The sequence below is a fragment of the Nothobranchius furzeri genome, chromosome 2 (genome assembly GCF_043380555.1).
Source record: "Nothobranchius furzeri strain GRZ-AD chromosome 2, NfurGRZ-RIMD1, whole genome shotgun sequence".
Lineage (NCBI taxonomy): Eukaryota > Metazoa > Chordata > Actinopteri > Cyprinodontiformes > Nothobranchiidae > Nothobranchius > Nothobranchius furzeri.
Genome location: NC_091742.1, coordinates 90,989,978 through 91,014,288, shown reverse-complemented (window position 1 = coordinate 91,014,288; position 24,311 = coordinate 90,989,978). Strand labels below are relative to the sequence as shown.

General features: G+C 43.8%; 2 protein-coding genes across 4 annotated transcripts; both read right to left on the bottom strand.

The window, feature by feature from the left end:
* Nucleotides 1–2: 2 nt before the first annotated feature.
* LOC129159921 (zinc finger protein OZF) lies at nt 3–12,148 on the bottom strand. Of its 2 annotated transcripts, XM_070548292.1 has the most exons (4): nt 9,585–12,148; nt 5,436–5,545; nt 5,202–5,304; nt 3–2,059 (listed from the first exon to the last, which is right to left on the bottom strand). In XM_070548292.1, the coding sequence occupies exons 3-4, from the start codon at nt 5,209–5,211 to the stop codon at nt 702–704; spliced, it is 1,368 nt and encodes a 455-aa protein (XP_070404393.1). In that variant the 5' UTR covers nt 5,212–5,304; nt 5,436–5,545; nt 9,585–12,148; the 3' UTR covers nt 3–701. The 2 variants fall into 2 exon arrangements, with proteins under 2 accessions (XP_070404393.1, XP_070404392.1); XM_070548291.1 differs by lacking the exon at nt 5,436–5,545.
* Nucleotides 12,149–12,192: 44 nt separating this feature from the next.
* On the bottom strand, nt 12,193–24,299 carry LOC129159922 (zinc finger protein OZF-like). Of its 2 annotated transcripts, XM_070548294.1 has the most exons (4): nt 21,766–24,299; nt 17,618–17,727; nt 17,384–17,486; nt 12,193–14,235 (listed from the first exon to the last, which is right to left on the bottom strand). In XM_070548294.1, the coding sequence occupies exons 3-4, from the start codon at nt 17,391–17,393 to the stop codon at nt 12,878–12,880; spliced, it is 1,368 nt and encodes a 455-aa protein (XP_070404395.1). In that variant the 5' UTR covers nt 17,394–17,486; nt 17,618–17,727; nt 21,766–24,299; the 3' UTR covers nt 12,193–12,877. The 2 variants fall into 2 exon arrangements, with proteins under 2 accessions (XP_070404395.1, XP_070404394.1); XM_070548293.1 differs by lacking the exon at nt 17,618–17,727.
* Between the last annotated feature and the right edge of the window lie 12 nt (nt 24,300–24,311).

Genomic DNA, 24,311 nt, shown 5'->3' with positions numbered 1-24,311 from the left:
ACAAACTCTTCAGAACTACACGATTCACGTGAACTCCACTTTCAACTTCAAAAAGTGTGATTTTCATCGAAAAGCTACAAGTTTGCAGTAGGGCAGGGTGATATGGCCTAAAATCAATATCAAGATATGTTGAGGATTTCACCTCGATAACGATAAATGGACGATGACTACAGGTATGCGCAGAAACAAAAGTTGTCCACTAGATGGGGCTGTCGCATGTTACGTTGAGTGACATTTTTACGTGACTCAAGGTGGTACTGCTTCTTAAAGGGACATGAATTTTGCCAACCTACACAAATCTCTTCTTTTTTTTTCATCAAATTTATTGACATGGAAATAATTATCTCGATAGGAGTCAGAAATGTTGATAAAGATACATTTTTGATTCATTGCCCAGCCCTAATTTGCAGGCATGATTACACCCTCCTTTGATTTTCACCGGGGCTTCCTCTTGGCACACTGGTCACCTTCCTCCTGTCTGGAGTGGTGTTTGTTACCCAGCTGGGTCGGGTGAGTCACTTATTTTTTACCATAAACTGACACACAAGATGTGAAAACGACAAGGATCCCCTTTTAGTACTCTCGTAGTTAAAGGATTACCCAGGGTAAACCAAAAATACTTTGCCGCCTCTTGGTGGAAATGGGAATTTAGTGAAATTTTACAATTTGGGAACAACAGCATGTGGTTCAAAGGCAAGAAATCACTTTTGGTATTCTTGTGGTTCAACAAGTTCTTTGTGTCTCAAGTGGACTTTCATGTGGCCATTTAAATGTGTCTTCCTGCTAAATGCTCGTCCACAGAGCTCACAAGCAAACGGTTTGCTTCCCATGTGAACCTTCATGTGACTGTTTAAACCTGTCTTTAGGCTAAATCTTTGTCCACATAGTTCACAAGAAAAAGGCCTGTGTCCTGTGTGGACAACGATGTGTTTGGTTAAAGTTGACTGTTGGCTAAACTGTTGTCCACAGAGCTCACAAGAAAAGGGTTTCTGTCCTGTGTGGACTCTCATGTGTCTGTCTACACTTCCCTTATGGCTAAATCTTTGTCCACAGAGCTCACATGCAAAAGGTTTCTGTCCTGTGTGGACACCCATGTGTGTTTTTAAATGGGTGTCTTGGCTAAATCTGTGTCCACAGAGTTCACAAGCAAAAGGCTTCTGTCCCGTGTGGACTCTCATGTGTCTGTTAAAAATTGCCTTTAGGCTAAATTTTTGTCCACAGAGCTCACAGACGAAAGGCTTCTGTCCTGTGTGGTCTTTCCTATGCAAGTTTAAATTTGTCTTTCGGCTAAATCTTTTCTCACAGAATTCACAGACAAAAGGCTTCTGTCCTGTGTGGACTCTCATGTGGTCGGCTAAATGAGATTTGGTTCCAAGCATTTTTCCACAGTCGTCACAACTAAATGATTTTTGTTCTTTCTGGACTTTCCTGCACGAGTCTACATGTTGCTTCACTCTAACACATTTCTTATTAACCAAAGAGCCTGAAGACCTTACAGCTGAATGACCTTTCACTCTCACATGTTTCTGGAGAGACCCCTTGTGGAGAAACTGTTTACCACACTCGGGGCAGCTAAAGGATCTGTTGACATCTGACTCAGAAGACCTGCTCTCGTTCCAGTCATCATCTCCGTCTACAGTTTCAAACCCAGGGCCATCATCATCATCACCATCTCCACTAACTTCAGTCTCTGAAGAATCAGATGTTTGTTCATGAGGGTTCAGATCTGGGTTCCTGCTAGTTCCTGCTCCTCCACCAGTTTCTGCTGCCATCTGGTCAGCTGAGCTGCTGGTTGGAACATCTCTGTCTTCTATTTGTTGCCGATGAAGCTGTGAGACTAGAGGTTTCTCTTCATCATCCTCACTCTTTATAGAAACAGCAGTAACAGGAAACCCGACAGCTTCAGTCTCCTCCTTCAAACAGAGATGCTCTCCCTCCAGACTGGTCCAGAGCTCCTCCTGTTCCTCCTTTATGAGAAGACATTCTGGGTCCTGTTGGTCCACACCAGCACTCTGTTCTTCAGGAGCTTCTTCTTTAACCAGCACCACCTGTTGAACATCTGTAGGAAACACAGAAACACTTGATGCTAATTATACTTTATGTTCACAAATGCAAAATCAAACTGGAAAAATCAGAACATGGAGCAAAAGTGTGTTGATTTCAGTATCCCTCCCTCCATTATCATATTATATTGGGTGGGGTTGCGGGGGGAGCAGCCTAAGCAGAGAGGCCCAGACTTCCCTCTCTACAGCCAGTTGGGCCAGCGCTTCCAGCGGAATCCTAAGGTGTTTCCTGGCTATACGAAAAAAGTAGTTTCTCCAGCGTGTCGTGAGTCTTTTTTTTTTGGGTCTCCTCTCAGTTGGATGTGCCTGAGAAACCTCACCAGGGAGGCGTCCAGGAAGGATCAGATGCCAAAACCGCATAAACTGGATCCTCTCAATTGCCACTTACACACTGGCATCGGCTCCACTCCACTGCACCCCGACCACCACAGCCCGGCCGTGTTCGTTCCACACTAGCTTAGGAATGCGGACGTGATTGAGCACATGGGTGGTCTGTGATGTCATGAGCGCATCTCCGAGCACATGGGTGGTCTGTGATGTCATGAGCGCATCTCCGAGCACATGGGCGGGGCAAAGGAGTGTGGAGAAGTCTGCAGTGTCTCCATTATTAAACAAAAGCAGCCTGAGCAGTCTTGCTTTTCGAGACTCTGATTTTTCATCCTGCTTTGCTGTTTTAGGCAGCACGTGCTTGTGTGTGTGTGTGTGTGTGTGTGTGTGTGTGTGTGTGTGTGTGTGTGTGTGCCTCCTCACAGCAGTGGGATGGAGAAAAATAGCTTCAGTCAGAGGCTTAACTCCACAGCGTCCAGACCAGGCTCTGACTCTGGTCATATAGGGACCCAACAGCCCGTATCAAAGGGCCTGGTACCCATACTGCCTATGTACCACCCACAGCCAAAACTACGGTTCAGAGGTCAAAATGGATCAACATCTATTAACGTGAGCCCAGGCTGAGGACTTTCTCTGGAGCCAGCTCTGAAGCTCATTAATTATTAGGGGTGTCCCGATACAACTTTTTCACTTCCGATACGATATTGCTGCCTTCAGTATTGACCCATACCGATGTCAATCCGATACGGTATCAGCACAAGTCATACACACTTTTACCTGTTTCGTAGTGTGGCATGTATGAAAGGCTTGATCAAATGATGTTACTAAATCAGAGAACAAGAGCCAATAAAAGCAAGTGTGAAAATAATGGCAATTGTTTTTACCATTGGTTGTAAAAATGCAAACCTTAACGGACCGCCTATATCAAAGACGTTTGATGCAGTCCGATATAATCAGTTACAATGTTTTTGGGCCGATATCAAATTACTTTCGTTATCGGAACGGGACATCCCTATTAATTATTCAGAATTTTAAATGGTAAATAAATGGTAAGTGGCCTGTATTTGATATAGCACCTTTCTAGAGTCCTGGAACCCCCCAAGGCACTTTACAACACACAATCACACGCTGGTGGGGACGAGCTACAATGTAGCCACAGCAGCCCTGGAGCGCACTAACAGAGGTGAGGCTGCCGAGCACAGGCGCCACTGGACCCTCCGAATACCACCAACAGGCGGGGGGGGGGGGGGGGGGGGGGGGTAAGTGTAGGGATGAGTACCGAATTCGGTACTTTTTAAGGTACCGACCGAATTCCATAGTACCGACCGAACACCGATTCACGTCATTTCAAACGGTGCCTCGTTTCGGTACTGCCAAGACAGTTGCGCATGCGCAAGATCGTTATGTCGCCGGTCCCTGCGAGCCCGTTGTAAACAGAGCAAGCATGGTAGAAAGAACGCACGCTAAAGCTTGGGTCCACTTCACTAAATGTGATGGGTAAATGGGTGATGAAACTAGCGACAGACAACGATCTAAGTGAGACATCCTCATCTTAATCTGCTCCAGTAGGTAAATAAAATGTTTAAGATAACGTTACCTTGATTTGTTAGCTTCCGTTTCGCTAATGGTGCGTTCGCTTTCTCCTCGGAACTCCGAATTTCCGACTAGAAGAACATGAACGCGCTCTAAAGTTTGGCTTTACTTTACTAAATGCGACGGGTGATTGGGTGAAGGTAAAACCAGTGACAACGATCTAAGTTTGAGGCATCATTGTTTTAATCTGCTCCAGCAGCTAAATAAACTAAGATAACGTTAGCTTGATATGTTAGCTTCCATTGCCACCGTTGTTATCAGCTAATGGTGCGTTCGCTTTCTCCTCGGAAATTCTATCTTCCCAGTAGGAAAAATCAAATGAAAAAGGACGGCAAAAGGAATGAAGATGCACAGTAAATTTAGTTCACAGTAAAGATGTTTGCTTCAGTTTAATTATCAGCTTATAAAACTACAAGGACGATGTTAAAATACAAACTTGTATGTTATTTATCGTGATATTTATCAAATATGGTTATATGTTGAGAAAAATATATATTTAATTATAAAAGAGAATTAAAATAATAAACACTCAAAAGTATCGAAAATTGGTACCGTTAAGTACCGGTATCGACTCGTAGGTACCGGGAATTAGTACCGGATCGATTCAAATGTCAAAGGTACCCATCCCTAGGTAAGTGTCTTGCCCAAGGACACAACAACAGTGACGAACTGAGGAGCTCGAACCAGCAACCTTCCGTTACTGTGCAAGCACTTGACTCCTGTGCCACCGTCGCCCCTTTAAATTCCATGTAAACAGAAAAGCTACAAAAAATGAATGAAATGATGCCCAGTTGTTAACAAATATTGGCGGCCTCTTAATATATAACCACTAAAATCAGGTCTAAAATACATGGGAGCAGGTCTAAGTCTCTGGGCGACGCCATATTAGATGCATGTTTCCTTTTACGGGAGCCCGTGAGGACAAAATGCATTTACTGATTAGTAACAAACGATTACAAAGCTTTCGTCATTCTTAAATGTTGCTGTTTTACACAGTTACCTCTTCACTTGTTGCCAGTGATGAAAGGGAGTCTGATTGCTAAAGTTTGCACTCCCCATGGCTTTTTGACCCTAATGGGCATCCGTTGGTAAGGTCTCACTCCAACACGAAAATACTGCTTGCCTGCAACGATTTAGGTATCTACTGGCCCCTATCACCAGGAAAAACACATACCGTCACTTAAACACACACACACACACACACACACACACACACACCTGTGTCCATGCTGTCCAGGTCCAGGTGGTGAAGAACACACGATGAATCAGTCCCAGATCCTGAAGTGGTAGCAGGTTTTCTTTAGCCGTGTTTAGCTAACAGCTGCAATAGAAACAAAGCAGGAGAGCTGATTAAGATGCTGCTTCAGAACAACGCAGGAGATTAAAGATCCAACGCGTTGGTTCTGATCAGCTGAGGACAGATCCATTCTGGAAAAGAGGACCTTTGCTCACCAGAGTTCACGGAGTAGAGCTAACCATTTTTTCCTCCAGAGTCACATTCAGATTCGGGGCTTTTCCGTCGGAGAGTGTGAGCAGGATGGATCAGAGAGCGAGCAGCGATCCTGCATCATGACCAAAGTGTTGCGTTTATATTTTTGTTCAGTCTATTAGTGAGAAAAATGCATTTGAGCAACTCAAAATTGAAGCAGTGTCAACTAAAAGAGTTGCATTGTTCCTGTAGTCTCCCTCAGGGTAGAGGCAGACAGCTATGGGGTTTTAAAGAGCGGGTCAAGCGTGCCTCAGAGTCTTACTCCACCCACGTATCAATTTTAAAAACTGCAACATTAGTAGACGCTGCCTGGCGGACCGAGAGGGCTGAGCCGCGGCAGTGACAAAGACGATGGGTAACAAGCTAGCTCCCTTCAATCTGAGCAGTCATTAGAAGTGGAGGACGTTTCTGCCCCTCCTTACCCAGACACTCGAGAAGAAAGGAACCAAGTCTATTTGGAGGAGACAAGCAGACCTGAGCCTTATTGTTTTGAGCTTGTGAGCTGCCTGAAACTACCGGAACCGACCCAACAGAACCAGCTCTGAATGGTAAGAAGCTGTTAGCCATAGCATTAGATTAGCTGCAGGGTTTGGCTCCACGGCCCTAGAGCTAGTATTCAGCATGTTTTAGAGGTTTATCTGCTTCAACACACCTGGTTTTAATCAGCAACAAATAGCTGAGCTGCTTAACAGCTAATCTAACCTGTTAAAGCAGGAAAACCACTGAAACGTGCTGGATAGCAGCTTTCCAGGAGCCTTGGGCTTAAGTAACAGTCTGCTGCAGAAAGTTATAAAAATACCCTGTGAGAAAATTATTCTGTAATGTGTTCATGTATGTTACACAATCCCAAACAGCCCACTAAAACTGCCCTGATTTCATTATTTACGGATACCAGCTGCTGTCTTGGTCGTAGGTGATCCTCTGGTGTCTGCAGCTGGTCTCTGCTGGTGTCGTCAGGATCAGGAGCTTCCAGAAGAATGTGCCTTTGAATGACTCTCAATGTGTATATTTCCTGTTTTTGTTCATGTCCATAAATACTTAAACATGCTTGAAATTAAAACAAGCTTTTAACAGTGGGGTGCTAGTTTAATTCATCACAATAGAGCTAGTTAAACAAGCAACAATGTGATAATTCAATAAACAGTTTGTGTGATCAGGCACTCGAGGAGTACAGACGCTTCCCTCGTTCGCTCCCTTATCTTTGTTTCCCAAGGCTCTTTGTCCTGTCTGCCCACAGAGCGCTTCTCTGCATTTCTTCTTAAAAACTATTTTTACTAACCATGGATTTGATAAACTGGTCATTCAATGCGATCGATAAGATTTTTTCATCAATGAGAACGGAGCAGGGGGGCTCCCACATGTCCACAGGGGACACACCCGGTGGGATATATGCTGGATTCCTGAAAGGAGTGGAAGATCATATGCCTCTGCCAGCTGTCCATTGAGGACATCGAAGACGTGAGGATATTTGGCCTGATGATCACTGGATTTGTCCTGATTGGAGTGGGAGGATATCTGGTTTTCTGGAAATTTGGGAAGACGGGAGCGATTGGAGGGCGACCCGCACCCACGGATAGCACCGTCCGTAGACTTCTCAGACTGGGACGTTACTTGAGGTGAATCGTAAGCTGGACAATGTTCTAGCTGCGATACCGGTGTCGGTACAAGATCTGCTCGGGTGCAAGATCGGCTCGGGGTCCTTTGACTGCCGATGACGGCAAACCCACTCGGACAAAATACAGTACACATCTATACTGTTGGAAAGAATTTAGCAGTTTCATTATTAAAATAATGTTTCTTAAGACGTAAGTTTGTGTTTATAATGGTATTTGTAAAATAAAACACTATATTGTATTCATAATGTTGAACTCCTCTTTGAGCACATCCCTTGAAGGATCATAGGTATTAGCAACACCTGTGAAATTGTATTTGCAGGAAAGAAGTGTGTCCCGTTTATTGAAGTATTTTTTGTTTAGAGTTTTTGACATCTTATCCATGTGTAGTTCAGTTACGCTCATAGCTGCTAGCCAAAACTCTGGAATTAAAAATTTTCTGGCTTTACTAAAATACCTGTCTGTACTTATTTGATTGATGGTAGTTTTACTTTCTATTAGACTCCAAATGTAATCATTTGGCACGTTTCTAATTCATAATTTGTAATAATGTAATCAGTGATATTAGCATTAGCATTCGTATGGGTTTTTCCACGTATATTAGCATTGCGCTAACCACTCGCTGCCAAATTGCAGCCTTTGTGATTAGAAAATCTCTTTGTCACATCGCAATTTAATTGCACATGCAGTTAATCGTTCAGCCCTAATATACATGCGGATCTATGCTAAAAGTGTATTTTCAAAGAGGTAATGATGGATTTCTTTGTAAAATTTGTCCATCTTTCCAACAGAAAGATTTGCCTGGACCAACGTAACGTGATAACAACGTCACGCGATTACGTAATTCTGTAAGGTTCATGTTCAGCCAATCAACTACTTTGACGTCATCGGCAGTCGAAGGACCCCGAGCCGATCTTGCACCCGAGCAGATCTTGTACCGACACTGGTATTAGTGCGCAAAATGGATGTCATCTCGAAGAGGGTCACCGGACGGTATGGACAGGTTTAAAAACCCAAAATTGGCTTCACTGAAGGACTGGAAATGATCAGTTTAAAGACTGAAGGCAGAGAGAAAATTATCTCAGCCTGACCCAAAATCTTGTTATCTGAATCTGATGCCCTGGTAGCCTTGAGCTGCAAGCAACTAAAACCCCCCACGAAGGAATGCAGACAGATGCTGCGAAAACCTGACACCCCCCCCCCCCCCCCCCCCCCGGATTGGTGGACTTCAGCCTGGCGAGGTCATCAATCTGTAGGAGTCAATGTAGTCTTTGCTTCTCCCAAGATCTCCTTCCCACCTGTGACTGTACAGTAGCCAGATGGCTGCTCTTACTGGGGGAAGCAGCATCCACCCCCCCCCCCCCCCTCCTATTGGAGTCTCATATTGCTGTGTTATGTCTGAAGTCTGTGCATATTTGTTGAGGTGTTTTTTGCAGAGCAAAGCTGCCCTCCCGGTGGAGGGTAACTCTGAAGTGCCTTTTTTTCCCTCCACCTGAACCAATCCTCATGTAAACCCTCTTATCTCTATTAAGGTAGCGTGACTCAGGGTTGCGAATGACCAGTCACCAATTCTTGTCATGTGTCTTGCCCATGTATGTCTGATCTCTGAATTGTATGTACTGAAACTCTAATTTCCCTCTGGGATTAATAAAGTATTGATTGATGTAAAAGTCATTATAACTGAAGTTACAGTAACATCACACAATATGATAGTGGCTATCACAGAATGTGGCCATCTGCATCTCAGTAATAATGCAGATGTCTTTAGTTTTCACTAAAGAGAACAACAAAAGGCGTTTCGTGATGTTTGTGTCATTTTATTTCCCTTTTATCTCCAATAGTACATACGAGTGGCATTGGGGTGACAGGAAAAAAAACCGTAGCAACCAGATAATCTGCAGTGGTTTCTAATAAATTCAATGAGGATGTGGATCACAACAATTTATTTCAATAAATGGACGTTCTGAACGGACCTCGTTTTAAAATCAATGTTTAACGTTAGCAAACATTTCTTGTCAAAGCCCTGCTTCGCTGCATTTATTGTCGTTTGTTTGCAATAAACATTAACAAACGCTCTTTTTAATGTCCACGGTCCGTGCCGCACAACTTCCTTAAAGCTTACGTAGTTCACGGTTTTAACGTAGCACCTTCTTCTTTTATGCCAGTTCAGGATGTACAGACGCAACAAAACGCAACACTGCCCCCTGGGGGTCTCAAATGGTGATGGGTCGCAGAATTTGCACCGGGAAACGGGAACTGCCAGCCGCCTTCCCTCGCAACTGTTACGGGGCAGGAGACGGGAGAAGCTGGGCACCCGCTCAAGGTTCTTACGCAGCCCCACTAACACGTTGGACTAAGCAGTTAAATTACGGCATTTCCTCCATTCAACCAGCGAAAAGTACAGAAGTATAAGTGTACTTACTGATAAAAGTAACTGCTGTTAGATAGTAGTGAGGACACAACTAAAGATCAGAGTCAAAATGGCCGAACATTAATTACCGTGAGACCGAGGACCAGGCTGAGGCCTTTCTCCGGTGTAGCCGCGTGACCAGCCGACTACGAGGGGGCTTCAGCCCGAAAGCTTTTTCTGCCTTTTTTCCGCCTTCGTCTGCCACAGGCTCGCTCACAACTCCCTCCACGTCTCAGGAAAGTCGGCCGTCCTAACGTCTAAACCCACCGCTTCTGCTTCACCGGTGTGATTTAGCCCTTTAGGTGCAGAGCCCCTCCCCCGCGTAACCAGGTTACAGGTACGAAAGCCAGGAGAGGCCAAACTTCCTGAGATGACTGCTTTGATAACTTTTAAGACTTTGTGCCGATGATCCACATGAATTGTGTAGTGGATGAAATTACATCATTAAATTAGCTCAACGTGATAAATAAAATAAAAAAAGACTGATAATATTGTGAATGACATGATTTGCCCACCCATAGATGGAATTTAAATTATTATACATGAGCTAAAGATGGACAGATAAAAAAAGCAAAGAACCATGTAAAACACAATAACCTGAAGTCTATTTGTGGTTTTTGTAATCCAGATTTAGATCTGATCAGATTCCTTTAGTTGGCTAACTGGGTTTAGTCCTGCCTGGTCCTTGTTTCCTGAGCTGCAGGTGTGATGACACCAGGTGGGCTTGTGGTTGGGCTCTCTGCTTTTTGTGAAGCTCCACATTTTTCATACCAAGATTGAGGACCACTGTAAAGTTCACCTTTTTTTATTTGTACATATATTTATTCTGTTGCAAGCGTAGATATGCATATTTCTGGCCACAAACCACTGAAATGTTATTTGAAAGTATTGAAAAGATAATAAATGTCACCACAAACCTGAAGTTACCAGACTAAAACTTGGAGAATACACGTTCACAGCTTATACTAAAGACAAATGTCCAGGTGTTCCTTAAACGCCCCAGCTCTGAAGTCACATGGCTCTGTTGCTCCACCCCAGAGTTGTCATGCTGGTAAACTAGATCTGTTAAACCTAAACAAATAAATAACTAAATAAAGGAACCAGACTGTAAACATGTTCATTTCTGCTGTGAAATTGGCATTTTTAACTTGGAAGTCAATGAGGGTTTGCTCACTTCTGCTGCCCGCCCCTAGTGGATGAGAGTGGAACTGCAATCGTTGCCACTTCTGTGTCAGCTTCATAAAACTCCCAGGATTGTGGGGGCCTGCTTGTGATTAAATGTTTAGAAAGAGCTGCAGCTGCAGGTAAATGCAGCTTTATCTCAGCTGTTTGCTTGAATGATTTAATAAAACACTACTAAGTGGCAAACTGCTGTTCGATATTATGAAATTATTTCATCACTTGTCGCTTCTTAAGCGTCCTTTAATCTTAGGGTAGCCCAGACCGATACTTTGGGATTTATTTTAAACGAGTAAGGCTGTAGCATCCTGGTGGCCATCTCTTACCAGAAAAAGTATTTATATTAGTAACATTAGGTTTGAATGAGGTTAAATACTGGTGGTGTTTACTCCGAACTCAACTTCCAAAAAGGAAAAAATAACATTGAGACGAACCCAGAGGTTTCCGCCCTGCTGTACACCTGGTGGCACCCTGCTGCAGGCCTCAAGACCCGCAGTGCTACCGTTCACCACCAGAGACCAGCAGAGTGATGGCTGCCCCTGAAGTCTTTTTTAAGCCTCCCTTGGTCTTCAGTCATGGAGACACAGCGACAGAGACTTGGTGTTAAAACTCTCTCTGAGCTACTCTGTTTTGTATTTCCCTAAACTGTGCTCTCCATTCCTGAGGGTTTGTTTAGTGCCCCAGTTGCTAATGATATTTTGTGCCCTTGTGCCACCTGTTTTGTGTTTCTCTTGTGAATCTCCAAATCCTCAGTTTAGTCTGGCTTTAGTTGTTTGCCTTTGAGGATTTTTAGTTAAAGGAGATTTCTAGTTAGATAGTTGTGGTTCTGTCTTTGTCCATATGGAAATGGTTTAATCTTAGAAACCCCATTTTGTCGCTGATTAGTTCAGTTAGGAGTTGTTACCCACTTGGTTTAAAACCAGAGAGAGAGCTTTAAGTTGGTAGTTGTTTGGCTGCTCCCTATTTTTAGCAGAGGGAGTTTAGTATTGAATACCTTTTATCCAACCTTTTGTAAATAAACCTTTTTAAACCTATCATTCTCTCCCTTAACATCCCAACTGACACCATCCCTAGGATACATTCCCTTTTTATATTTCTTTATTTTTATTTTACTGTGTTCTCCCCTCACCTGCTCCTAGACGCCAGAGGGGACGTAACAAACATGACGAGCCTCTGGGAAATATCTATAAATGTACTCAAGTCCTTGACAGAAAACCACGTTATTTAGTGGTGATTCTGTTCGATTTGACCAACTTTAAGCTCACAACCGCTGCAAGATGTAAAGCGACAGCACTCGTACTTACTGCGAGTGCCACTCTGCCTCGTAGTCTGCAGCGTGCCTTCTCTTCGATTATGATTGGTCAAATGACAACGCGAGACTAACACACTAAAACAAACATTGTGAAAAAGAGGCACCTCCTATCCTTTCTCTGGTTGATTCTCATAAAGAGGCTGAAACCCAACAGAAGACCCCCCCCCCCCCCCCCCCCAAACCCCCTAAACAGAAACTCTTCAGAACTACAAGATTCACGTGAACTCCACTTTCAACTTCAAAAAGTGTGATTTTCATCGAAAAGCTACAAGTTTGCAGTAGGGCAGGGTGATATGGCCTAAAATCAATATCAAGATATGTTGAGGATTTCACCTCGATAACGATAAATGGACGATGACTACAGGTATGCGCAGAAACAAAAGTTGTCCACTAGATGGGGCTGTCGCATGTTACGTTGAGTGACATTTTTACGTGACTCAAGGTGGTACCGCTTCTTAAAGGGACATGAATTTTGCCAACCTACACACATCTCTTCTTTTTTTTCATCAGATTTATTGACATGGAAATAATTATCTGGATAGGAGTCAGAAATGTTGATAAAGATACATTTTCGATTTATTGCCCAGCCCTAATTTGCAGGCATGATTACACCCTCCTTTGATTTTCACCGGGGCTTCCTCTTGGCACACTGGTCACCTTCCTCCTGTCTGGAGTGGTGTTTGTTACCCAGCTGGGTCGGGTGAGTCACTTATTTTTTACCATAAACTGACACACAAGATGTGAAAACGACAAGGATCCCCTTTTAGTACTCTCGTAGTTAAAGGATTACCCAGGGTAAACCAAAAATACTTTGCCGCCTCTTGGTGGAAATGGGAATTTAGTGAAATTTTACAATTTGGGAACAACAGCATGTGGTTCAAAGGCAAGAAATCACTTTTGGTATTCTTGTGGTTCAACAAGTTCTTTGTGTCTCAAGTGGACTTTCATGTGGCCATTTAAATGTGTCTTCCTGCTAAATGCTCGTCCACAGAGCTCACAAGCAAACGGTTTGCTTCCCATGTGAACCTTCATGTGACTGTTTAAACCTGTCTTTAGGCTAAATCTTTGTCCACATAGTTCACAAGAAAAAGGCCTGTGTCCTGTGTGGACAACGATGTGTTTGGTTAAAGTTGACTGTTGGCTAAACTGTTGTCCACAGAGCTCACAAGAAAAGGGTTTCTGTCCTGTGTGGACTCTCATGTGTCTGTCTACACTTCCCTTATGGCTAAATCTTTGTCCACAGAGCTCACATGCAAAAGGTTTCTGTCCTGTGTGGACACCCATGTGTGTTTTTAAATGGGTGTCTTGGCTAAATCTGTGTCCACAGAGTTCACAAGCAAAAGGCTTCTGTCCCGTGTGGACTCTCATGTGTCTGTTAAAAATTGCCTTTAGGCTAAATTTTTGTCCACAGAGCTCACAGACGAAAGGCTTCTGTCCTGTGTGGTCTTTCCTATGCAAGTTTAAATTTGTCTTTCGGCTAAATCTTTTCTCACAGAATTCACAGACAAAAGGCTTCTGTCCTGTGTGGACTCTCATGTGGTCGGCTAAATGAGATTTGGTTCCAAGCATTTTTCCACAGTCGTCACAACTAAATGATTTTTGTTCTTTCTGGACTTTCCTGCACGAGTCTACATGTTGCTTCACTCTAACACATTTCTTATTAACCAAAGAGCCTGAAGACCTTACAGCTGAATGACCTTTCACTCTCACATGTTTCTGGAGAGACCCCTTGTGGAGAAACTGTTTACCACACTCGGGGCAGCTAAAGGATCTGTTGACATCTGACTCAGAAGACCTGCTCTCGTTCCAGTCATCATCTCCGTCTACAGTTTCAAACCCAGGGCCATCATCATCATCACCATCTCCACTAACTTCAGTCTCTGAAGAATCAGATGTTTGTTCATGAGGGTTCAGATCTGGGTTCCTGCTAGTTCCTGCTCCTCCACCAGTTTCTGCTGCCATCTGGTCAGCTGAGCTGCTGGTTGGAACATCTCTGTCTTCTATTTGTTGCTGATGAAGCTGTGAGACTAGAGGTTTCTCTTCATCATCCTCACTCTTTATAGAAACAGCAGTAACAGGAAACCCGACAGCTTCAGTCTCCTCCTTCAAACAGAGATGCTCTCCCTCCAGACTGGTCCAGAGCTCCTCCTGTTCCTCCTTTATGAGAAGACATTCTGGGTCCTGTTGGTCCACACCAACACTCTGTTCTTCAGGAGCTTCTTCTTTAACCAGCACCACCTGTTGAACATCTGTAGGAAACACAGAAACACTTGATGCTAATTATACTTTATGTTCACAAATGCAAAATCAAACTGGAAAAATCAGAACATGGAGCAAAAGTGTGTTGATTTCAGTATCCCTCCCTCCATTATCATATTATATTGGGTGGGGTTGCGGGGGGAGCAGCCTAAGCAGAGAGGCCCAGACTTCCCTCTCTACAGCCAGTTGGGCCAGCGCTTCCAGCGGAATCCTAAGGTGTTTCCTGTCTATACGAAAAAAGTAGTTTCTCCAGCGTGTCGTGAGTCTTTTTTTTTGGGTCTCCTCTCAGTTGGATGTGCCTGAGAAACCTCACCAGGGAGGCGTCCAGGAAGGATCAGATGCCAAAACCGCATAAACTGGATCCTCTCAATTGCCACTTACACACTGGCATCGGCTCCACTCCACTGCACCCCGACCACCACAGCCCGGCCGTGTTCGTTCCACACTAGCTTAGGAATGCGGACGTGATTGAGCACATGGGTGGTCTGTGATGTCATGAGCGCATCTCCGAGCACATGGGTGGTCTGTGATGTCATGAGCGCATCTCCGAGCACATGGGCGGGGCAAAGGAGTGTGGAGAAGTCTGCAGTGTCTCCATTATTAAACAAAAGCAGCCTGAGCAGTCTTGCTTTTCGAGACTCTGATTTTTCATCCTGCTTTGCTGTTTTAGGCAGCACGTGCTTGTGTGTGTGTGTGTGTGTGTGTGTGTGTGTGTGTGTGCCTCCTCACAGCAGTGGGATGGAGAAAAATAGCTTCAGTCAGAGGCTTAACTCCACAGCGTCCAGACCAGGCTCTGACTCTGGTCATATAGGGACCCAACAGCCCGTATCAAAGGGCCTGGTACCCATACTGCCTATGTACCACCCACAGCCAAAACTACGGTTCAGAGGTCAAAATGGATCAACATCTATTAACGTGAGCCCAGGCTGAGGCCTTTCTCTGGAGCCAGCTCTGAAGCTCATTAATTATTAGGGGTGTCCCGATACAACTTTTTCACTTCCGATACGATATTGCTGCCTTCAGTATTGACCCATACCGATGTCAATCCGATACGGTATCAGCACAAGTCATACACACTTTTACCTGTTTCGTAGTGTGGCATGTATGAAAGGCTTGATCAAATGATGTTACTAAATCAGAGAACAAGAACCAATAAAAGCAAGTGTGAAAATAATGGCAATTGTTTTTACCATTGGTTGTAAAAATGCAAACCTTAACGGACCGCCTATATCAAAGACGTTTGATGCAGTCCGATATAATCAGTTACAATGTTTTTGGGCCGATATCAAATTACTTTCGTTATCGGAACGGGACATCCCTATTAATTATTCAGAATTTTAAATGGTAAATAAATGGTAAGTGGCCTGTATTTGATATAGCACCTTTCTAGAGTCCTGGAACCCCCCAAGGCACTTTACAACACACAATCACACGCTGGTGGGGACGAGCTACAATGTAGCCACAGCAGCCCTGGAGCGCACTAACAGCGGTGAGGCTGCCGAGCACAGGCGCCACTGGACCCTCCGAATACCACCAACAGGCGGGGGGGGGGGGGGGGGGGGGGGTAAGTGTAGGGATGAGTACCGAATTCGGTACTTTTTAAGGTACCGACCGAATTCCATAGTACCGACCGAACACCGATTCACGTCATTTCAAACGGTGCCTCGTTTCGGTACTGCCAAGACAGCTGCGCATGCGCAAGAGCGTTATGTCGCCGGTCCCTGCGAGCCCGTTGTAAACAGAGCAAGCATGGTAGAAAGAACGCACGCTAAAGCTTGGGTCCACTTCACTAAATGTGATGGGTAAATGGGTGATGAAACTAGCGACAGACAACGATCTAAGTGAGACATCCTCATCTTAATCTGCTCCAGTAGGTAAATAAAATGTTTAAGATAACGTTACCTTGATTTGTTAGCTTCCGTTTCGCTAATGGTGCGTTCGCTTTCTCCTCGGAACTCCGAATTTCCGACTAGAAGAACATGAACGCGCTCTAAAGTTTGGCTTTACTTTACTAAATGCGACGGGTGATTGGGTGAAGGTAAAACCAGTGACAACGATCTAAGTTTGAGGCATCATTGTTTTAATCTGCTCCAGCAGCTAAATAAACTAAGATAACGTTAGCTTGATATGTTAGCTTCCATTGCCACCGTTGTTATCAGCTAATGGTGCGTTCGCTTTCTCCTCGGAAATTCTATCTTCCCAGTAGGAAAAATCAAATGAAAAAGGACGGCAAAAGGAATGAAGATGCACAGTAAATTTAGTTCACAGTAAAGATGTTTGCTTCAGTTTAATTATCAGCTTATAAAACTACAAGGACGATGTTAAAATACAAACTTGTATGTTATTTATCGTGATATTTATCAAATATGGTTATATGTTGAGAAAAATATATATTTAATTATAAAAGAGAATTAAAATAATAAACACTCAAAAGTATCGAAAATTGGTACCGTTAAGTACCGGTATCGACTCGTAGGTACCGGGAATTAGTACCGGATCGATTCAAATGTCAAAGGTACCCATCCCTAGGTAAGTGTCTTGCCCAAGGACACAACAACAGTGACGAACTGAGGAGCTCGAACCAGCAACCTTCCGTTACTGTGCAAGCACTTGACTCCTGTGCCACCGTCGCCCCTTTAAATTCCATGTAAACAGAAAAGCTACAAAAAATGAATGAAATGATGCCCAGTTGTTAACAAATATTGGCGGCCTCTTAATATATAACCACTAAAATCAGGTCTAAAATACATGGGAGCAGGTCTAAGTCTCTGGGCGACGCCATATTAGATGCATGTTTCCTTTTACGGGAGCCCGTGAGGACAAAATGCATTTACTGATTAGTAACAAACGATTACAAAGCTTTCGTCATTCTTAAATGTTGCTGTTTTACACAATTACCTCTTCACTTGTTGCCAGTGATGAAAGGGAGTCTGATTGCTAAAGTTTGCACTCCCCATGGCTTTTTGACCCTAATGGGCATCCGTTGGTAAGGTCTCACTCCAACACGAAAATACTGCTTGCCTGCAACGATTTAGGTATCTACTGGCCCCTATCACCAGGAAAAACACATACCGTCACTTAAACACACACACACACACACACACACACACACACACACACACACACACACACACACACCTGTGTCCATGCTGTCCAGGTCCAGGTGGTGAAGAACACACGATGAATCAGTCCCAGATCCTGAAGTGGTAGCAGGTTTTCTTTAGCCGTGTTTAGCTAACAGCTGCAATAGAAACAAAGCAGGAGAGCTGATTAAGATGCTGCTTCAGAACAACGCAGGAGATTAAAGATCCAACGCGTTGGTTCTGATCAGCTGAGGACAGATCCAGTCTGGAAAAGAGGACCTTTGCTCACCAGAGTTCACGGAGTAGAGCTAACCATTTTTTCCTCCAGAGTCACATTCAGATTCGGGGCTTTTCCGTCGGAGAGTGTGAGCAGGATGGATCAGAGAGCGAGCAGCGATCCTGCATCATGACCAAAGTGTTGCGTTTATATTTTTGTTCAGTCTATTAGTGAGAAAAATGCATTTGAGCAACTCAAAATTGAAGCAGTGTCAACTAAAAGAGTTGCATTGTTCCTGTAGTCTCCCTCAGGGTAGAGGCAGACAGATATGGGGTTTTAAAGAGCGGGTCAAGCGTGCCTCAGAGTCTTACTCCACCCACGTATCAATTTTAAAAACTGCAACATTAGTAGACGCTGCCTGGCGGACCGAGAGGGCTGAGCCGCGGCAGTGACAAAGACGATGGGTAACAAGCTAGCTCCCTTCAATCTGAGCAGTCATTAGAAGTGGAGGACGTTTCTGCCCCTCCTTACCCAGACACTCGAGAAGAAAGGAACCAAGTGTATTTGGAGGAGACAAGCAGACCTGAGCCTTATTGTTTTGAGCTTGTGAGCTGCCTGAAACTACCGGAACCGACCCAACAGAACCAGCTCTGAATGGTAAGTAGCTGTTAGCCATAGCATTAGATTAGCTGCAGGGTTTGGCTCCACGGCCCTAGAGCTAGTATTCAGCATGTTTTAGAGGTTTATCTGCTTCAACACACCTGGTTTTAATCAGCAACAAATAGCTGAGCTGCTTAACAGCTAATCTAACCTGTTAAAGCAGGAAAACCACTGAAACGTGCTGGATAGCAGCTTTCCAGGAGCCCTGGGCTTAAGTAACAGTCTGCTGCAGAAAGTTATAAAAATACCCCGTGAGAAAATTATTCTGTAATGTGTTCATGTATGTTACACAATCCCAAACAGCCCACTAAAACTGCCCTGATTTCATTATTTACGGATACCAGCTGCTGTCTTGGTCGTAGGTGATCCTCTGGTGTCTGCAGCTGGTCTCTGCTGGTGTCGTCAGGATCAGGAGCTTCCAGAAGAATGTGCCTTTGAATGACTCTCAATGTGTATATTTCCTGTTTTTGTTTATGTCCATAAATACTTAAACATGCTTGAAATTAAAACAAGCTTTTAACAGTGGGGTGCTAGTTTAATTCATCACAATAGAGCTAGTTAAACAAGCAACAATGTGATAATTCAATAAACAGTTTGTGTGATCAGGCACTCGAGGAGTACAGACGCTTCCCTCGTTCGCTCCCTTATCTTTGTTTCCCAAGGCTCTTTGTCCTGTCTGCCCACAGAGCGCTTCTCTGCATTTCTTCTTAAAAACTATTTTTACTAACCATGGATTTGATAAACTGGTCATTCAATGCGATCGATAAGATTTTTTCATCAATGAGAACGGAGCAAGGGGCTCCCACATGTCCACAGGGGACACACCCGGTGGGATATATGCTGGATTCCTGAAAGGAGTGGAAGATCATATGCCTCTGCCAGCTGTCCATTGAGGACATCGAAGACGTGAGGATATTTGGCCTGATGATCACTGGATTTGTCCTGATTGGAGTGGGAGGATATCTGGTTTTCTGGAAATTTGGGAAGACGGGAGCGATTGGAGGGCGACCCGCACCCACGGATAGCACCGTCCGTAGACTTCTCAGACTGGGACGTTACTTGAGGTGAATCGTAAGCTGGACAATGTTCTAGCTGCGATACCGGTGTCGGTACAAGATCTGCTCGGGTGCAAGATCGGCTCGGGGTCCTTTGACTGCCGATGACGGCAAACCCACTCGGACAAAATACAGTACACATCTATACTGTTGGAAAGAATTTAGCAGTTTCATTATTAAAATAATGTTTCTTAAGACGTAAGTTTGTGTTTATAATGGTATTTGTAAAATAAAACACTATATTGTATTCATAATGTTGAACTCCTCTTTGAGCACATCCCTTGAAGGATCATAGGTATTAGCAACACCTGTGAAATTGTATTTGCAGGAAAGAAGTGTGTCCCGTTTATTGAAGTATTTTTTGTTTAGAGTTTTTGACGTCTTATCCATGTGTAGTTCAGTTACGCTCATAGCTGCTAGCCAAAACTCTGGAATTAAAAATTTTCTGGCTTTACTAAAATACCTGTCTGTACTTATTTGATTGATGGTAGTTTTACTTTCTATTAGACTCCAAATGTAATCATTTGGCACGTTTCTAATTCATAATTTGTAATAATGTAATCAGTGATATTAGCATTAGCATTCGTATGGGTTTTTCCACGTATATTAGCATTGCGCTAACCACTCGCTGCCAAATTGCAGCCTTTGTGATTAGAAAATCTCTTTGTCACATCGCAATTTAATTGCACATGCAGTTAATCGTTCAGCCCTAATATACATGCGGATCTATGCTAAAAGTGTATTTTCAAAGAGGTAATGATGGATTTCTTTGTAAAATTTGTCCATCTTTCCAACAGAAAGATTTGCCTGGACCAACGTAACGTGATAACAACGTCACGCGATTACGTAATTCTGTAAGGTTCATGTTCAGCCAATCAACTACTTTGACGTCATCGGCAGTCGAAGGACCCCGAGCCGATCTTGTACCCGAGCAGATCTTGTACCGACACTGGTATTAGTGCGCAAAATGGATGTCATCTCGAAGAGGGTCACCGGACGGTATGGACAGGTTTAAAAACCCAAAATTGGCTTCACTGAAGGACTGGAAATGATCAGTTTAAAGACTGAAGGCAGAGAGAAAATTATCTCAGCCTGACCCAAAATCTTGTTATCTGAATCTGATGCCCTGGTAGCCTTGAGCTGCAAGCAACTAAAACCCCCCACGAAGGAATGCAGACAGATGCTGCGAAAACCTGACCCCCCCCCCCCCCCCCCCCCGGATTGGTGGACTTCAGCCTGGCGAGGTCATCAATCTGTAGGAGTCAATGTAGTCTTTGCTTCTCCCAAGATCTCCTTCCCACCTGTGACTGTACAGTAGCCAGATGGCTGCTCTCACTGGGGGAAGCAGCATCCACCCCCCCCCCCCCCCCTCCTATTGGAGTCTCATATTGCTGTGTTATGTCTGAAGTCTGTGCATATTTGTTGAGGTGTTTTTTGCAGAGCAAAGCTGCCCTCCCGGTGGAGGGTAACTCTGAAGTGCCTTTTTTTCCCTCCACCTGAACCAATCCTCATGTAAACCCTCTTATCTCTATTAAGGTAGCGTGACTCAGGGTTGCGAATGACCACAGTCACCAATTCTTGTCATGTGTCTTGCCCATGTATGTCTGATCTCTGAATTGTATGTACTGAAACTCTAATTTCCCTCTGGGATTAATAAAGTATTGATTGATGTAAAAGTCATTATAACTGAAGTTACAGTAACATCACACAATATGATAGTGGCTATCACAGAATGTGGCCATCTGCATCTCAGTAATAATGCAGATGTCTTTAGTTTTCACTAAAGAGAACAACAAAAGGCGTTTCGTGATGTTTGTGTCATTTTATTTCCCTTTTATCTCCAATAGTACATACGAGTGGCATTGGGGTGACAGGAAAAAAAACCGTAGCAACCAGATAATCTGCAGTGGTTTCTAATAAATTCAATGAGGATGTGGATCACAACAATTTATTTCAATAAATGGACGTTCTGAACGGACCTCGTTTTAAAATCAATGTTTAACGTTAGCAAACATTTCTTGTCAAAGCCCTGCTTCGCTGCATTTATTGTCGTTTGTTTGCAATAAACATTAACAAACGCTCTTTTTAATGTCCACGGTCCGTGCCGCACAACTTCCTTAAAGCTTACGTAGTTCACGGTTTTAACGTAGCACCTTCTTCTTTTATGCCAGTTCAGGATGTACAGACGCAACAAAACGCAACACTGCCCCCTGGGGGTCTCAAATGGTGATGGGTCGCAGAATTTGCACCGGGAAACGGGAACTGCCAGCCGCCTTCCCTCGCAACTGTTACGGGGCAGGAGACGGGAGAAGCTGGGCACCCGCTCAAGGTTCTTACGCAGCCCCACTAACACGTTGGACTAAGCAGTTAAATTACGGCATTTCCTCCATTCAACCAGCGAAAAGTACAGAAGTATAAGTGTACTTACTGATAAAAGTAACTGCTGTTAGATAGTAGTGAGGACACAACTAAAGATCAGAGTCAAAATGGCCGAACATTAATTACCGTGAGACCGAGGACCAGGCTGAGGCCTTTCTGCGGTGCAGCCGCGTGACCAGCCGACTACGAGGGGGCTTCAGCCCGAAAGCTTTTTCTGCCTTTTTTCCGCCTTCGTCTGCCACAGGCTCGCTCACAACTCCCTCCACGTCTCAGGAAAGTCGGCCGTCCTAACGTCTAAACCCACCGCTTCACCGGTGTGATTTAGCCCTTTAGGTGCAGAGCCCCTCCCCCGCGTAACCAGGTTACAGGTACGAAAGCCAGGAGAGGCCAAACTTCCTGAGATGACTGCTTTGATAACTTTTAAGACTTTGTGCCGATGATCCACATGAATTGTGTAGTGGATGAAATTACATCATTAAATTAGCTCAACGTGATAAATAAAATAAAAAAAGACTGATAATATTGTGAATGACATGATTTGCCCACCCATAGATGGAATTTAAATTATTATACATGAGCTAAAGATGGACAGATAAAAAAAAGCAAAGAACCATGTAAAACACAATAACCTGAAGTCTATTTGTGGTTTTTGTAATCCAGATTTAGATCTGATCAGATTCCTTTAGTTGGCTAACTGGGTTTAGTCCTGCCTGGTCCTTGTTTCCTGAGCTGCAGGTGTGATGACACCAGGTGGGCTTGTGGTTGGGCTCTCTGCTTTTTGTGAAGCTCCACATTTTTCATACCAAGATTGAGGACCACTGTAAAGTTCACCTTTTTTTATTTGTACATATATTTATTCTGTTGCAAGCGTAGATATGCATATTTCTGGCCACAAACCACTGAAATGTTATTTGAAAGTATTGAAAAGATAATAAATGTCACCACAAACCTGGAGTTACCAGACTAAAACTTGGAGAATACACGTTCACAGCTTATACTAAAGACAAATGTCCAGGTGTTCCTTAAACGCCCCAGCTCTGAAGTCACATGGCTCTGTTGCTCCACCCCAGAGTTGTCATGCTGGTAAACTAGATCTGTTAAACCTAAACAAATAAATAACTAAATAAAGGAACCAGACTGTAAACATGTTCATTTCTGCTGTGAAATTGGCATTTTTAACTTGGAAGTCAATGAGGGTTTGCTCACTTCTGCTGCCCGCCCCTAGTGGATGAGAGTGGAACTGCAATCGTTGCCACTTCTGTGTCAGCTTCATAAAACTCCCAGGATTGTGGGGGCCTGGTTGTGATTAAATGTTTAGAAAGAGCTGCAGCTGCAGGTAAATGCAGCTTTATCTCAGCTGTTTGCTTGAATGATTTAATAAAACACTACTAAGTGGCAAAGATCGCTTGTTGCTTCTTAAGCGTCCTTTAATCTTAGGGTAGCCCAGACCGATTCTTTGGGATTTATTTTAAACGAGTAAGGCTGTAGCATCCTGGTGGCCATCTCTTACCAGAAAAAGTATTTATATTAGTAACATTAGGTTTGAATGAGGTTAAATACTGGTGGTGTTTACTCCGAACTCAACTTCCAAAAAGGAAAAAATAACATTGAGACGAACCCAGAGGTTTCCGCCCTGCTGTACACCTGGTGGCACCCTGCTGCAGGCCTCAAGACCCGCAGTGCTACCGTTCACCACCAGAGACCAGCAGAGTGATGGCTGCCCCTGAAGTCTTTTTTAAGCCTCCCTTGGTCTTCAGTCATGGAGACACAGTGACAGAGACTTGATGTTAAAACTCTCTCTGAGCTACTCTGTTTTGTATTTCCCTAAACTGTGCTCTCTATTCCTGAGGGTTTTGTTTAGTGCCCCAGTTGCTAATGATATTTTGTGCCCTTGTGCCCCTGTTTTGTGTTTCTCTTGTGAATCTCCAAATCCTCAGTTTAGTCTGGCTTTAGTTGTTTGCCTTTGAGGATTTTTAGTTAAAGGAGATTTCTAGTTAGATAGTTGTGGTTCTGTCTTTGTCCATATGGAAATGGTTTAATCTTAGAAACCCCATTTTGTTGCTGATTAGTTCAGTTAGGAGTTGTTACCCACTTGGTTTAAAACCAGAGAGAGAGAGCTTTAAGTTGGTAGTTGTTTGGCTGCTCCCTATTTTTAGCAGAGGGAGTTTAGTATTGAAAACCTTTTATCCAACCTTTTGCAAATAAACCTTTTTAAACCTATCATTCTCTCCCTTAACATCCCAACTGACACCATCCCTAGGATACATTCCCTTTTTATATTTCTTTATTTTTATTTTACTGTGTTCTCCCCTCACCTGCTCCTAGACGCCAGAGGGGACGTAACAAACATGACGAGCCTCTGGGAAATATCTATAAATGTACTCAAGTCCTTGACAGAAAACCACGTTATTTAGTGGTGATTCTGTTCGATTTGACCAACTTTAAGCTCACAACCGCTGCAAGATGTAAAGCGACAGCACTCGTACTTACTGAGGGTGCCACTCTGCCTCGTTGTCTGCAGCGTGCCTTCTCTTCGATTATGATTGGTCAAATGACAACGCGAGACTAACACACTAAAACAAACATTGTGAAAAAGAGGCACCTCCTATCCTTTCTCTGGTTGATTCTCATAAAGAGGCTGAAACCCAACAGAAGACCCCCCCCCCCCCCCC